This window comes from Ziziphus jujuba, chromosome 7 (assembly GCF_031755915.1).
Source record: "Ziziphus jujuba cultivar Dongzao chromosome 7, ASM3175591v1".
NCBI lineage: Eukaryota > Viridiplantae > Streptophyta > Magnoliopsida > Rosales > Rhamnaceae > Ziziphus > Ziziphus jujuba.
In genome coordinates, this window is record NC_083385.1 from 328,063 (window position 1) to 345,546 (window position 17,484).

Sequence of the window (17,484 nt, forward strand, 5' to 3'; positions counted from 1 at the left end):
TATTTGTAAGCATGTAAATTAATATATATATTTATATGTATGTGCGTGTGTGTAAGATATTGATATAGTAATTAATGCCCAATTACTTGTGTTTCCACTTATTCATAGCTATCTGTCACGTGCCTAACTAATGCTCGATGCGCGACACTAGCATAAATTTTCTATATATATATATTGATGTGATTCCGCCATAGCCCGCTCAACCGATAACCCGCTGGGGTGCTGACTCGACACGGATGAAGACTAGGCCAATCACAAGAGCTCAAATTAAGAGATTTAAGGACAAACTGGCAGTATTTATACAGGGGGTAATCAATCTCAACAGAGCTTGTCCATACTTGAAGATACAAAGCCTATTCTAAGCATCCAAGTGGTGGAAGCCGATACGGACGCGGGTGATGGTTTTGGTACATTTTTGGAGTTCGGGAAGCATGAAATGGTTCCAATGCTTTATGGGTTCAATACATATGCCTAAGAGGTCATGGAATCAAGTTAAATCAACCTCAAATGCAATCAAAAAAGGCTTGTACGGACAGCATCAACAATTTGGCCGAATTTGCTGTATTGCTCGCTAGCTTTACTGTATTTTACTGTATTAGCCTTTTCTTATTTTTCCAAGCATGGGCAACGTGTGGGACTTCATATTCAGTTTATTTGGCATCCTAAAAAGCATCTAGAAGCTGATTTGAAGCTCAAAGAGGTCAAAGATTGATCAAAGTCAACTTGATCAAAAGGCTAGCATTTTTAGTTTCCTAATTTGTTTTTACTTTTTGTTTTAGGAAACTACCATTACTTTTTGGCTTTTATTTATTTATTTTCTGGACAAATAACTTTAGGAAGGTTTTTATTTTATTCTTTCCATTGTAAATTAATTAATTCCTAATTTAATATAAAGGAATTAATTAATCAAACTTAGATTAGGAAAGGAAGTATAGTTGCGGCCAACTAGGTTTCTTTATGTGTGTGGTCGGTTTTTCCTAGGGTTTTTAGGGTTTATTTTGTTTCTTTCAAACCCTATTTAAAGGCTTATTTCTCAATAAGAATACAACTTTGATTTGATTAAAAAAATACTTGTGAGATTAATTATCTCTTTGTTCTTTGAGAACATCTAAAACACCATTAGAGAATTGGTTGTTTTAGCTTGACTTATCAATAGGTTTTCCATCCCCTATTGTGGCGTCTACATTATACCAAGGTTTATAACCACAGGTTGGTTAGGGTTTGAGGTCCATTCCATTAGAACTTGAACTTAATTGAGATCTGGGCTAATATAATACGGGCCTAGGAGCAGGTCGTCCTAGGTTCGTATCATTTGGTATCAGAGCTAAATTTTGTTCAGGTTTGATCTATCTTTATTTGCTTTATTTGTTTTTGTGTTATTCTGCAATTTTAGCATTAGGTTAAGGTTGCTTCTATCATCATACACGTTCTGCATCATTAAAAGAAAAGAAACAAAAAATCATTCCTAGTTGAATTAGGATTTCCTAGTTTTACCGTATTTTTGTTTCCTAGTTTGTTGGTTGTTTTTCATGATTGTTCTTGTTGATTTTGGTTATTGTTGATTTTTCTTTGCTGTTTTAGTCTTAAATATTTGCATTCATATATTCAAAAAAAAAAAAAATAAAAGAATTTGCGGCAACATTTAAAAAAAAAAAAAAACTGCACATTTGTGTTTATTTGGAGGTCACGGGTTTGGTGAATTTTTGGAGTTGGAATTGCAAATTTGTTGTTTATTCTTGCTACTAAAGTTGTGTCTGATATTCAGTGAGTGAAAAAAAAAAGAAAGAGAAAAAAAAAAAAAAGAAAGCCGAATATAAAAAAAAAAAATTATATATATCGGTTTGTTAAAAATTGGTGTTGAAGTTTGTTGCTGGAAATATTTTGTAACTGCTGCTTTGCTAATTATTTATTCCATATTTGGAGTTTCTGGAGAGTTATTTTTGATGCTGGATATTTGATTTTGAGTGCTAAATTATTTGGATTAAAATTAGTTAAAGGATTTGATACAAAAACTTGAATTACAAAGAACAACAACCAACAACTATTCTATATTTTTGTTCTCTTTGATTCTTGTTCGTATTTGAATTTCTTTTTCTGGAATTTTATTCTTGAACTCATAATCTACTACCATCTGGTGCAGTTTTCAAAAATTCCAACGTTTTCCCATTATTTTGTGTTTTCTTGTCTAGAAAGCCAAAAAATTAGGATTTGTTGGATTCTTTCGGTATTGCCTACTTTTAGCTACTGTTTTGTTGATAAGTTTAATTAAAACATATTAGTGATCTAATTGCTGTTTTGTGGGTGTTTTAATTAGAACTTTGAGATAATTCATTGAGTGAAAAAGGCAAGAGTGTGTGAGCTTAAAAGAGGGTAAAAAGCCGAAACAAGTGTGCAAACACGAGTGTCGAGTCTTCATTTAAGTGAAACACGTAAGGAAGTGAAATTGTAAGGTCCTATTTTATTTCTATTGCATTATTATACTAACATGACAGAATCAAGAATGAGGAGAGGAGAGCCACCTTTGAGGATCAATGAGGAGGAGTCTGCAGCATTCCATGGCGATGCCCGAGCTACCGGGAGTGGAGACCAAGTGGACATGAGAGCTGTTTTGGAGTCAATACAGCGGGTTAGTGCTCAAGTTGAGCATGTGAATCAAAGGATGGGAAGGCTGGAAGTTTCCCAAGGAATTCCGAACACAAGAAATACGCAAGAATTCCATGGAGGACGAGGAGGTCGCGAGAGACCGAGAGAGGAATTTGATGAGGAGCCATTCGGTGGAGACTTTGAGGAAGGTATGAATGAAACTTTTGCTGTCCAAGATAGAGCTGGCTGTGGAAGATATAGGAGGGAAGAAACAGATGACAATCTTAGCAATATCAAGATCAACATCCCACCATTCATGGGAAAAAGTGACCCCGAAGCATATTTGGAGTGGGAAGAAAAGATGGAGATGATATTTGACCGCCATAATTATTCGGAGGCTAAGAAGGGGAAATTGGCAGCAATGGAGTTTGGCCATTATGCACTCCAATGGTGGACCAATGAGCAAAACACCCGAAGGAGAGTTGGTGATGACTTGATTACTACATGGCGACAAATGAAAGGAGCCATGCGAAAGCGATTCGTACGATCACACTATCATAGGTTGCTGCATCAAAGACTTCAATCTTTATCTCAAGGACATGGATCCGTGGAGGATTATTACAAGGAGATGGAGATGCTTATGATGAGATTGAACTTGAATGAAGATAGGGAAGCAACCATGGCAAGATTTCTTGGTGGATTGAAACGTGAAATAGCCAATCAACTAGAATTGCAACAATATGTGGAATTGGAGGAGATGTTGCATGTGGCTATTAAATTAGAGCATCAATTCAAGAGGAGGGGTGTAAGATCATGGTTTGGAGGTGTTTCCAACAGTGGAAGGTCCAATTCAAGTGGCTGGAGGAACAATCCCATCTATGAAAGCAAGCCAAAGCCGAAAGTCAAAGAAGAAAGTTCAAACTGGCCAAGGAAGGAGACTAGAACCGAATCTGTCCAAGCACACAAAAGTGAAGGTAAATATTATCCTAAGCCTTCTAAAACTCATGAACTTGTATGTTTTAAGTGCCAGGTACGAGGACACTTCACTGGCCAATGCCCGAATAGAAGAATCATGGTGTTAAAGGGCAATGACGAGCTAGAATCGGAAACTGAAGAAAGTGAGGATGAAGCCAAGCAAGAGGAGGAGGACTTGGAGGATGAACCCGAAACCTTCCAAGCATCCAATGCTGAATTAAACTTGCTTTCTAGGAGATTACTTGCTGCATACAAAGATGAGGATGAAATTCAAAGAGAGAACATCTTCCACACCCGATGTGAAATTCAAGGTAAGATTTGTAGTATGATTATTGATAGTGGAAGTTGTACAAATGTAATTAGTAACATTGTAGTTGATAAATTAGGCTTAATAACTATTAAACATCCAGAACCTTATACATTACAATGGCTTAAAGATAGTGCTGAAATAAAAGTGAATAAACAAGCCAAAGTAAAATTTAATATAGGTAGATATGAGGATGTAGTTTTATGTGATATTATACCCATGATTGCTAGACATATACTATTAGGTAGACCATGGCAATTTGATAAAGATGCTACTCATTTTGGTCGAGAAAATAGTATTATTTTCAGGTTTAAAGGGAAGAATGATACGAACCTAGGACGACCTGCTCCTAAACCCGTATTATATTAGCCCGGATCTTTAATTAAGTTCAAGTTCTAATGGGATTGACCTCAACCCCTAACCAACCTGTGGTTAGAAACCTTGGTATAATGTAGACGCCACAATAGGGGATGGAAAAACCTATTGATAAGTCAAGCTAAAACAACCAATTCTCTAATGGTGTTTTAGGTGTTCTCAAAGAACAAAGAGATAATTAATCTCACAAGTATTTTCTTTATCAAATCAAAGTTTTCTAACATTGAAAAATAAGCCTTTAAATAGGCTACAAAGCCACAAAATAAAACCCTAGAACATAAAGAAAACCAGCCAGCGCACATAAGGAAACCTAGTTGGCTGAAACTATACTTCCTTTCCTAATCTAAGTTTAATTAATTAATTCCTTTATATTAAATTAGGAATTAATTAATTTACAATGAAAGAATAAAATAAAAACCTTCCTAAAGTTATTTTTCCAGAAAATAAATAAATAAAAGCCAAAAAGTAATGGTAGTTTCCTAAAACAAAAAGTAAAAGCAAATTAGGAAACTAAAAATGCTAGCCTTTTTGATCAAGTTGACTTTGATCAATCTTTGACCTCTTTGAGCTTCAAATCAGCTTCTAGATGATTTTTAGGATGCCAAATAAGTTGAATATGAAGTCCCACACGTTGCCCATGCTTGGAAAAATAAGAAAAGGCTAATACAGTAAAATACAGTAAAGCCAGCAAGCAATACAGCAAATTCGGCCAAATTGTTGATGCTCTCCGTACAAGCCCTTTGTGATTGCATTTGAGGCTGCTTTAACTTGATTCCATGACCTATTAGACATATGTATTGAACCCATAAAGCATTGGAACCATTTCATGCTTCCCGGACTCCAAAAATGTACCAAAACTGTCACCCGGGTCCATATCAGCTTCCACCACTTGGATGCTTAGAATAGGCTTTGTATCTTCAAGTATGAACAAGCTCTGTTGAGATTGATTACCCTCTGTATAAATTCTCCCAGGTTGTCCTTAAATCTCTTAATTTGAGCTCTTGTGATTGGCCTAGTCTTCATCCGTGTCGAGTCAGCACCCCAGCGGGTTATCGGTGGAGCGGGCTCGGGCGGAATCACATCATTCCCCTCCTCTTGAAATGGATTTGTCCTCAAATCAAGATCATCACCTGCAGTAAAAGGAGTTAAATCAGAAACATTAAATGCAGCACTCATGTTATACTCACCCGGTAAATTAAGCTTGTAGGCATTCTTGTTATTCGGCTCCAAAACTTGAAAAGGTCCATCCATAGGCGGCATGAGCTTTGACTTTCTTTGATTAGGAAACCTTTCCTTTCGTAAGTGCAACCAAACCAATTCTACTGGTTCAAACACTATTACAACAAAATCTAGAAATAGATGCTCATTATGGTAAAAATTACACTTTTTAAAGTTAGCAAACAATATTTCCCAAATTTTCAAATTACCACTAAGTAAAGCTCTCAACAATGCAGATAAAGTTCTTTGCAATAAAGACATCTTTAAATAAGTATCTTTAAAATTCATGGTCGGCAATGATTTCTTATTCATGATTACTTTATTAACATCACCAAAGCTAAGATAAAAATTTATATTTTTCCTTTCTTGTCTTCCTTTTCCTTCCTCACTCACGGCCATCTCACCTTCCTCACTCTCGGCTTTTGCACCAAATTTCTCACTCTTAGCTTTATTAAAATTTTTCCACACAACCTGAGTATTAGAAGACTTACCTTGGACAGCAAGCTCACCTTTTCCCTCTTGATTGGATGGTAGTCCACTTGGAATTTCATTTGGGAAGACATCTCCAAATTTCTTCAAAAGAGAAATCATTGAACTTGGCAATTCAAGTTCTTCAAAGTTAGTTTGATCATTAAAATAATTTTATTTATAAATCATGACCAGCAAAGGTTTCTTACACTTAATAACCTTATTAATATCCCCTAAACTCAAATAAAAGTTGCTACTTGACCTTTCGTTTCTTTCTTTTTCTTTTTCCCCCTTGGATTGGCGCAAACCTTCGGATTTCCCTTCCTTCTCCAAGCTCTCGGGTTTGCCACTTTCTTTCCCCTCTCTTTCGATTTTTCTTTGATCTTTCCACTCAATATGAGTCTTAGAAACCTAACCTTGATCAGCAACCTCATTCTCACCTTCTTGAAAGGATGGTGAAGCCGTTGGTGCCATACTTGCTTTTTCCTTGAGCTTTTCGGCTTCTCTCCGTTGTTGCATTTGTAATTGGTCTTTGTAAACCTGTTTAGGAGATAATGGTTCCAGCTTGACCTTCTTCCCTTTAAACCTGAAAACAATACTATTTTCTCGACCAAAATGAGTAGCATCTTTATCAAATTGCCATGGCCTACCTAATAGTATATGTCCAGCAATCATGGGTACAATATCACATAAGACTACATCTTCATATCTACCTATACTAAATTTTACTTTGGCTTGTTTGTTTACTTTCATCTCACCACTATCATTAAGCCATTGTAATCTATATGGTTCAAGATGTTTTATTGTTTTTAAGCCCAATTTATCAACTACAAGGTTACTTATTACATTAGTACAACTTCTACTATCAATAATCATACTACAAATCTTACCTTGAATTTCACATCGGGTGTGGAAGATGTTCTCTCTTTGAATTTCATCCTCATCTTTGTATGCAGCAAGTACTCTCCTAGAAAGCAAGTTTAATTCAGCATTGGATGCTTGCAAGGTTGCGGGTTCATCCTCCAAGTCCTCCTCCTCTTGCTTGGCTTCATCCTCACTTTCTTCACTTTTCGATTCTAGCTTGTCGTTGCCCTTTAACACCATGATTCTTCTATTCGGGCATTGGCTATCAGTGTGTCCTCCTCCCTGGCACTTAAAACACACAACATCATAAGTTCTAGAAGGTTTAGGATCTAATTTTACCTCATTCTTTGGTGCTTGGACAGATTTGGTTCTAGTATCCTTCCTTGGCCAGTTTAAACTTTCTTCTTCGACTCTCGGCTTTAGCTTGCTTTCATAGATGGGATTGTTCCTCCAGCCACTTGAATTGGACCTCCCACTGTTGGAAACACCTCCAAACCATTATCTTACACCCCTCCTCTTGAATTGATGCTCTAATTTAATAGCCACATGCAACATCTCCTCCAATTCCACATATTGTTGCAATTCTAGTTGATTGGCTATTTCACGATTCAAACCACCAAGAAACCTTGCCATGGTTGCTTCCCTATCTTCATTCAAATTCAATCTCATCATAAGCATCTCCATCTCCTTGTAATAATCCTCCACAGATCCATGTCCTTGAGATAAAGATTGAAGTCTTTGATGCAGCAACCTATGATAGTGTGGTGGTACAAATCGCTTCCGCATGGCTCCTTTCATTTGTCGCCATGTAGTAATCAAGTCATCACCAACTCTCCTTCGGGTGTTTTGCTCATTGGTCCACCATTGGAGTGCATAATGGCCAAACTCCATTGCTGCCAATTTCCCCTTCTTAGCCTCCGAATAATTATGGCGGTCAAATATCATCTCCATCTTTTCTTCCCACTCCAAATATGCTTCGGGGTCACTTTTTCCCATGAATGGTGGGATGTTGATCTTGATATTGCTAAGATTGTCATCTGTTTCTTCCCTCCTATATCTTCCATGGCCAACTCTATCTTGGACAGCAAAAGTTTCGTCCATACCTTCCTCAAAGTCTCCACCGAATGGCTCCTCATCAAATTCCTCTCTCGGTCTCTCACGACCTCCTCATCCTCCATGGAATTCTTGCCTATTTTTTGTGTTCGGAATTCCTTGGGAAACTTCTAGCCTTTCCATCCTTTGATTCACATGCTCAACTTGAGCACTAACCCGCTGTATTGACTCCAAAACAGCTCTCATGTCCACTTGGTCTCCACTCCCGGTAGCTCGGGCATCGCCATGGAATGCTACAAACTCCTCCTCATTTATCCTCAAGGGTGGCTCTCCTCTCCTCATTCTTGATTCTGTCATGTTAGTACAATAATGCAATAGAAATAAAATAGGACCTTACAATTTCACTCTCTTACGTGTTTCACTCAAATGAAGACTCAACACTCGTGTTTGCACACTTGTTTCGGCTTTTTACCCTCTTTTAAGCTCACACACTCTTGCCTTTTTCCACTCAATGAATTATCTCAAAGTTCTAATTAAAACACCCACAAAACAGCAATTAGATCACTAATATGTTTTAATTAAACTTATCAACAAAACAGTAGCAAAAAGTAGGCAGTACCGAAAGAATCCAACAAATCCTAATTTTTCGGCTTTGTAGACAAGAAAACACAAAATAATGGGAAAACGTTGGAATTTTTGAAAACTGCACCAGATGGTAGTAGATTATGAGTTCAAGAATAACATTCCAGAAAAAGAAATTCAAATACGAACAAGAATCAAATTGATCAAAAATATAGAATAGTTGTTGGTTGTTGTTCTTTGTAATTCAAGTTTTGTATCAAATCCTTTAACTGATTTTAATCCAAATACTTTAAGCACCCAAAATCCAAATATCCACCAGCAAAAATAATTTCCCAGCAATTCAAATATTGAATAAATAAACAAAAAAAAACCAGCAGCTCCAACAAATTTCCAGCAAACAAATCAAACTCCAACAAACCGAAATATTTTTTTCTTCTTTTTTTTTTGTTTTTTTTTTATTCGGCTTTACCTTCTTTTTTTTTTTTGTTTTTCACTCACAGAACATAAACAACTGCAGTAGCAAGAATAATTACCAAAATTGCAATTCCAACTCCAAAACAAACACCAAACCCATGACCTCCAAATAAACAAAATGCGCAGTTTTTTTTTTTTTTTTTAAATGTTGCTGCAAACTTCTTTTTTTTTTTTTCTTTTTTTTTTTTTTTGTTTTTTGAATATATGAATGCAAATATTTAAGACTAAAACAGCAAAAAAAAATCAACAAAAACCAAATTAACAAGAACAATGATAAAAGACAACCAACAAACTAGGAAACAAAAATACGATAAAACTAGGAAATCCTAATTCAACTAGGAATGAATTTTTTTTTTTTTTAAGATGCTGAACGTGTATAGGATGGATGCAACCTTAACCTAATGCTAAAATTGTAGAATAACATAAAAACAAATAAAGCAAATAAAGATAGATCAAACCTGAACAAAATTTAGCTCTGATACCAAATGATACGAACCTAGGACGACCTGCTCCTAAACCCATATTATATTAGCCCGGATCTTTAATTAAGTTCAAGTTCTAATGGGATTGACCTCAACCCCTAACCAACCTGTGGTTAGAAACTTTGGTATAATGTAGACGCCACAATAGGGGATGGAAAAACCTATTGATAAGTCAAGCTAAAACAACCAATTCTCTAATGGTGTTTTAGGTGTTCTCAAAGAACAAAGAGATAATTAATCTCACAAGTATTTTCTTTATCAAATCAAAGTTTTCTCACATTGAAAAATAAGCCTTTAAATAGGCTACAAAGCCACAAAATAAAACCCTAGAACATAAAGAAAACCAGCCACCACACATAAAGAAACCTAGTTGGCTGAAACTATACTTCCTTTCCTAATCTAAGTTTAATTAATTAATTCCTTTATATTAAATTAGGAATTAATTAATTTACAATGAAAGAATAAAATAAAAACCTTCCTAAAGTTATTTTTCCAGAAAATAAATAAATAAAAGCCAAAAAGTAATGGTAGTTTCCTAAAACAAAAAGTAAAAGCAAATTAGGAAACTAAAAATGCTAGCCTTTTTGATCAAGTTGACTTTGATCAATCTTTGACCTCTTTGAGCTTCAAATCAGCTTCTAGATGATTTTTAGGATGCCAAATAAGCTGAATATGAAGTCCCACACGTTGCCCATGCTTGGAAAAATAAGAAAAGGCTAATACAGTAAAATACAGTAAAGCCAGCAAGCAATACAGCAAATTCGGTCAAATTGTTGATGCTGTCCGTACAAGCCCTTTTTGATTGCATTTGAGGCTGCTTTAACTTGATTCCATGACCTCTTAGGCATATGTATTGAACCCATAAAGCATTGGAACCATTTCATGCTTCCCGGACTCCAAAAATGTACCAAAACCGTCACCCGGGTCCGTATCGGCTTCCACCACTTGGATGCTTAGAATAGGCTTTGTATCTTCAAGTATGGACAAGATCTATTGAGATTGATTACCCTCTGTATAAATACTCCCAGGTTGTCCTTAAATCTCTTAATTTGAGCTCTTGTGATTGGCCTAGTCTTCATCCGTGTCGAGTCAGCACCCCAGCGGGTTATCGGTGGAGCGGGCTCGGGCGGAATCACATCAAAGAAGGTGAAGCTAGAACCATTATCTCCTAAAGAGGTTTACAAAGACCAATTACAAATGCAACAAAGGAGAGAAGCCGAAAAGCTCAAGGAAAAAGCAAGTATGGCACCAAGGGCTTCACCATCCTTTCAAGAAGGTAAGAATGAGGTTGCTGATCAAGGTAAGGTTTCTATGACTCATATTGAGTAGAAAGATCAAGGAAAAACCAAAAGAGAAGGGAAAGAAAGTGGCAAACCCGAGAGCTTGGAGAAGGAAGGGAAATCTGAAGGTTTGCGCCAATCCGAGAGAGAAAAAGAAAAAGAAAGAAAAGAAAGGTCAAGTAGCAACTGTTATTTGAGTTTAGGGGATATTAATAAGGTTATTGAGTGTAAGAAACCTTTGCTGGTCATGATTTATAGAGAAAATTATTTTAATGATCAAACTAACTTTGAAGAACTTGAATTGCCAAGTTCAATGATTTCTCTTTTGAAGGAATTTGGAGATGTCTTCCCAAATGAAATTCCAAGTGAACTACCATCCAATCAAGAGGGAAAAGGTGAGCTTGCTGTCCAAGTTAAGTTTTCTAATACTCATGTTGTGTGGAAAAATTTTAATAAAACCAAAAGTGAGAAATTTGGTGCAAAAGCCGAGAGTGAGGAAGGTGAGATGGCCGTGAGTGAGAAAGGAAAAGGAAGACAAGAAAGGAAAAATATAAATTTTTATCTTAGCTTTTGTGATGTTAATAAAGTAATTATGAATAAGAAATCATTGCTGACCATGAATTTTAAAGATACTTATTTAAAGATGTCTTTATTGCATAGAACTTTATCTGCATTGTTGAGAGCTTTACTTAGTGGTAATTTGAAAATTTGGGAAATATTGTTTGCTAACTTTAAAAAGTGTAATTTTTACCATAATGAGCATGTATTTCTAGATTTTGTTGTAATAGTGTTTGACCCAGGAGAATTGGTTTCGTTGCACTTACGAAAGCAAAGGTTTCCTAAACAAAGAAAGTCAAAGCTCATGCCGCCTATGGATGGACTTTTTCAAGTTTTGGAGCCGAATAACAAGAATGCCTACAAGCTTGATTTACCGGGTGAGTATAACATGAGTGCTGCATTTAATGTTGCTGATTTAACTCCTTTTGCTGCAGGTGATGATCTTGATTTGAGGACAAATCCTTTTCAAGAGGAGGGGAATGATGTGATTCTGCCAGAGCCTGCTCAACCGATAACCCGCTGGGGTGCTGACTCGACACGGATGAAGACTAAGCCAATCACAAGAGCTCAAATTAAGAGATTTAAGGACGAACTAGGAGTATTTATACAGGGGGTAATCAATCTCAACAGAGCTTGTCCATACTTGAAGATACAAAGCCTATTCTAAGCATCCAAGTGGTGGAAGCCGATACGGACGCGGATGACGGTTTTGGTACATTTTTGGAGTCCGGGAAGCATGAAATGGTTCCAATGCTTTATGGGTTCAATACATATGCCTAAGAGGTCATGGAATCAAGTTAAATCAGCCTCAAATGCAATCAAAAAAGGCTTGTACGGACAGCATCAACAATTTGGCCGAATTTGCTGTATTGCTTGCTGGTTTTACTGTATTTTACTGTATTAGCCTTTTCTTATTTTTCCAAGCATGGGCAACGTGTGGGACTTCATATTCAGTTTATTTGGCATCCTAAAAAGCATCTCGAAGCTGATTTGAAGCTCAAAGAGGTCAAAGATTGATCAAAGTCAACTTGATCAAAAGGCTAGCATTTTTAGTTTCCTAATTTGTTTTTACTTTTTGTTTTAGGAAACTACCATTACTTTTTGGCTTTTATTTATTTATTTTCTGGACAAATAACTTTAGGAAGGTTTTTATTTTATTCTTTCCATTGTAAATTAATTAATTCCTAATTTAATATAAAGGAATTAATTAATCAAACTTAGATTAGGAAAGGAAGTATAGTTGCGGTCAACTAGGTTTCTTTATGTGTGTGGCCGGTTTTTCCTAGGGTTTTTAGGGTTTATTTTGTTTCTTTCAAAGCCTATTTAAAGGCTTATTTCTCAATAAGAATACAACTTTGATTTGATTAAAAAAATACTTGTGAGATTAATTATCTCTTTGTTCTTTGAGAACACCTAAAACACCATTAGAGAATTGGTTGTTTTAGCTTCACTTATCAATAGGTTTTTCATCCCCTATTGTGGCGTCTACATTATACCAAGGTTTCTAACCACAGGTTGGTTAGGGGTTGAGGTCCATTCCATTAGAACTTGAACTTAATTGAGATCCGGGCTAATATAATACGGGTCTAGGAGCAGGTCATCCTAGGTTTGTATCATTATACATATATAGATATGTAGTTTTGATAGACAATGAACAGTTGAGCTATTTTCTTTGGTACCTGCTTAAAAATTATAGTAACTAAGCTAGCAAATCCAAGGCATGGCCACCAACAGTTTGTTCACATCTGGCCAAATTTTCAATGGCATTGGAAACATTATAAAGTATAAAGGGGAGCACAAAGATTGGTTTGGCAATATCGTAAATGTTCCATACCCACCAAAAGTTGGCACTAGAGAGCGGCATTCATTTCTTCATCTGAACGCTCTTAAACCTTCGACTCGTTCATCAGGGGGCATCGTCTATCGTGGCTTGAATCATAAGGGAGGAGAGATTCAATGGATTGTGGCATGGGACAATCGAGCCGATGTCACAGAAAATCTAGTAACTATATAATTAAGCTAGCAAGCTAGTATATATTATATTTAAATTAATACTGTACTGGTTTACGTCTCTGCTTGTCCCTATATGTATAATCATGCATGCATGCATAGCATTTAGATTTTAGACACATGATCATATGAATATAAGCTATTAGCTTACTAGTTTTATCAAATTCATTATTAGTCATTTCAACCCAAAAAGAAAAATAAAATGATTGTGAGACATATATAATTGTATTTATACGTTCTTATATATTGAAATGTAGGTATACACTGAAGTCCGTGCACCAGCTAAGGTTGACTGGGATGTGATAGAACAAAAGCTGCCTCTTAATCAAAACTCTAGCAACTATGATGGATGCTTCACCCATATATCAATTACTGATGGTGATTTCCCTGAAATTCAAGCAGTACTCATGCCGAAGTCAAAAAGCAAGAACTAGGTTGCTAGCTGGCACTGGTCATAGGTAATAAGCATGCATCATGTACTGTGTGTAGAATAATGTCATGATATCCACATTATCATGGCCTTTTGTGTTATCGTATGTTGAGGCTGCCTAGTTGATGCAGTCACAATTAATATGTATACATGCATGTATGGTGCCATTACAGTTTATGACATGGGAATTTTATGTTACTTTTATGATATGCTATGGTCTTTCAAATAAAATATTATCAAATTGTGTTATCCTTTAGTTTGCAAATATTTAGAGAACCATTTTTTTCGTATGCATGTAACCAACAGCGGAGCCTTACAGGCAAAAACCTTTTTTTGGGAAAAAAATTTATAATATACAACATTTGATCATAAGGAAAAATAAAAATAAAAACCATACACTTTAAATTTAACAAAGCCATACAAAAAATACAAGTAATAATGTAATAACTTATTTAAAATAACTTTCCAATTTTTCTTCTAAATTTTATAAATAACTAATCATTTTATTTTTTTATTGATCAGTTTTTTTTGTTAAACAAAAAAAAATATAATTTATAGTTGCTAAACCGAAATACGTATGTATATAATTGATATTTTTATAAGAAAGATAGTATTTAAGTATATTTTTATTCAAAATATGTATTTTTTTTTTGTTTAAAAAAAAATACAAAAGATTTATTCAATTAATAAACTACTTACACCAATAATTTAAAATAGTGAAATAAGAAGAAAAATTATTTCAAATAATTAAAAGAAATATAGTGCTGTAAGACGGAAGAAAATTCTAACATATTTTCTTGGACACCTCACACGCATGCACTCCACTACTCCTCTAACGCTTCATAATTTAATGCCACGTGTGTCAAACTTTTCTTCTATACTGCTGATGTCATGCACCGTCACGTCACATACCAATTGGAAATTAAGTTGCCTACGATAAGCATAAAAGAAATGCTAAAGAGTCAGCAGTAGTGCCGTAGAGCAAACAAAATTTTCTCCATTTAATTAATTTTAGTGTCATATTTTATTAGCTAATCTGCGGATGCAACTATCTCAAAAACTTATACAAAGTAATTAAATTATTTATTCATGCAATCGAAAATTGAAATAGTACTCCATCTAATTTTAGATATGAAAACAAAAAAAAAATTATCAAAAAATAAAAAATATCTTGTGTATGTGTCTTCTTTGTAACAAAGATGTATAGATCATTATTTTTTATTTTTGTTGAATGATAGAAAATAAATTATTTTAATATATTTTTATTCACAGTATATATTTTTTATTTGAAATAGTATAAAATATTAAATAAAATTGATTTGATCGTAGATCATTCATATTTATAATTTAAAAATTATAAATTTGAAAGACGAGAAAGAAAGAGAAATTATTATAAATGATTAAAAGAAATAAAATTAGATGGAAAAAAAATTCTAACATATTTTCTTGGATATTAAAAGAAATAAAATTAGACAATGAACAATTGAGCTATTTTCTTTGATACCTGCTTAAAAAATAGAGTAACTAAGCTAGCAGATCCAAGGCATGGCCACTGACAGTTTGTTCACATCTGGCCAAATTTTCAATGGCATTGGAAATATTATAGAGTATAAGGGGGAGCACAAAGATTGGTTTGGCAACACCGTAAATGTTCCATACCCACCAAAAGTTGGCATTGGAAAGCGGCAGTCATTTCTTCATTTGAACATTCTTAAACCTCCTATTGGTTCATCAGGGGGTGTCGTCTATCGTGGCGTGAATGATAAGGGAGGAGATGTTGAAATGTGGTGATCTTGCCACAATGTGCAAAGTAGTTCGGTTACACTTGTACTCTTTGTTTTGCAAAATCAAAGACCAAACATTATTTATGTTTATGCATTTTATTTTATCTTGTAATGTTTAAGAACAATATCCTTTTTATAATGCCCTAAGCTCATTATCTAGCTTAAGGCCTTTTTTGTCTAGTTGCTGGAATTGTATTTCCAGCAATATAAGTCCACTTCCTTGGATTCCGTTTGAAGTAGGTTTGGGATTTGAATCTAAATTTTGGATATGATAAACTAGATATGCAGATGAAGCAGCAGAAAAAAGAATGGCCCAATTTCGAGCTGGGAAGGCTGAGTTAAGCCCAAAACAATCTGACCCTTATGCAGTTTTGTTGCCCAGGAAACTGGGCAAAACTGCCTCGGGTTTGGTTACTTTTGAATGGGTAAATGGACTTTGTTTTATCTGGTTTTTTCCTAGAACATATTTTAATATTCAAAAAGGCTTCCCTCCAATTTTCAAGTCAAATGGATCTGTTTTTCAAATTCAAATGCCTTAGAAAAGCTAAACTGCCCATTAAAGAAGGTTTCTTGCATGCCCAGCACATTGATTAGAGTTAGTTGAGGTAGTTTGGCTTGGTTGGTTACTTTTAATGCTTTTGTATTTATTGCTCAATATGTAAGCATGCCTTATTGTCTTTTTGATGCATTTAAGAGTATGAAAATTGTAATGAAAAACGTTGAGAAAGAAAATATTCAAAAAACAGATTTTGAAAAACAACATTTTTGGCTCTCTTTCTCTCAACTACTACATTTTGGTTTCTTCTTCTTCCCAAAAGCTAACAACCTTCTCAAGAACCCTAAACCTCCATTAAAACCAGAAACAAAACCTTAACAAACCCAAAAAAAAACAAAATCAAGAACCAAGAACCAACAACAATCATTCTTGACTAACACCTTGAATGATTGTGCTCTAGGGTACAACAACATAAACCTACACCAAATTCCATCATGGTATCAGAGCATAGTGTAATTTCTTAGGACCTTGTGAGCTTTCAACCTAGACCATTTTATTTGTGAGAGGATCCCCCAGCTAAAGCCTTCCAACCGAAACCAAAACCTCCCAAAAAGACTAGTTGAAACTCACCAAAACACCACCACCCGAGAGCTTGTCCTTATGTCCATTTTTCAAAACTTTTGAAAAACCATTTTTTCAAATGGCCTCACAATCCTTTGCAACCCCAACACCACCTAAGTTTGAAGGCCAAAACTATTCCATTTGGAGTATAAAAATGAAAGCCTACCTTCAAGCCTTTGGTTTATGGGAAGTCATAGAAGAAGGTTATGTAGTGGAAGAGTTGAGAGCTAATGCAACCCAAGCACAAAGAAACGCACATGAGGCCGAAGTTGCCAAGGGGTTCAAGGCCCTCACTGCCTTGCATTCCTCCATGAGTGATTCCATTTTTACAAGGATAATGTCATGCACAAGTGCTAGAGAGGTTTGGATAAAGCTTCAAGAGGAGTTCCATGGAAATACTAGAACTCGGCAAATGCAAGTTTTAAACCTAAGAAGAGAGTTTGAGACCTTGAAGATGAAGGAGAATGAGCTTGTCAAGGATTTCACGGAAAGGATGCTCAAAGTGGTAAATCAAATTCGGGTCCTTGGTGAGCAATTGACCGATCAAAGGGTAGTAGAGAAAGTATTGGTGAGCTTACCCGAAATGTTTGAAGCTAAGATTTTCTCCCTTGAAGAATCTAGAAATCTTAGTGAAATAACCTTGAGTGAGCTCATCAATGCTCTTCAAACAACCGAACAAAGGAGAGCCATTAGAAAGGAGGAGACCATAGAGAGTGCATTCTATGGTGGCCATGGCAACAAAAAGAAGAATAAAGGAAGGAAGAGCAACAACACCAACCAAATCGGTTTTACAACCAACAACAACACAAACAACAACAAAAGTGGATGGAATCAACAACAACAACAACAAAGCCATCAAAACCGAGGAGGGCATCCACCTTGCCCTCATTGCAAGAAGCTTGGACATCCACCATCCAAGTGTTT

General features: G+C 35.4%; 1 protein-coding gene across 1 annotated transcript; it reads left to right on the forward strand.

Moving 5' to 3' along the window:
- Nucleotides 1–12,939: 12,939 nt before the first annotated feature.
- LOC107407290 (23 kDa jasmonate-induced protein-like) lies at nucleotides 12,940–13,663 on the forward strand. Its single transcript, XM_016014550.3, has 2 exons — nucleotides 12,940–13,221; nucleotides 13,487–13,663. Exons 1-2 carry the CDS (start codon nucleotides 12,940–12,942, stop codon nucleotides 13,661–13,663), a joined length of 459 nt encoding a protein of 152 aa, XP_015870036.3.
- The last annotated feature ends 3,821 nt before the right edge of the window (nucleotides 13,664–17,484 follow it).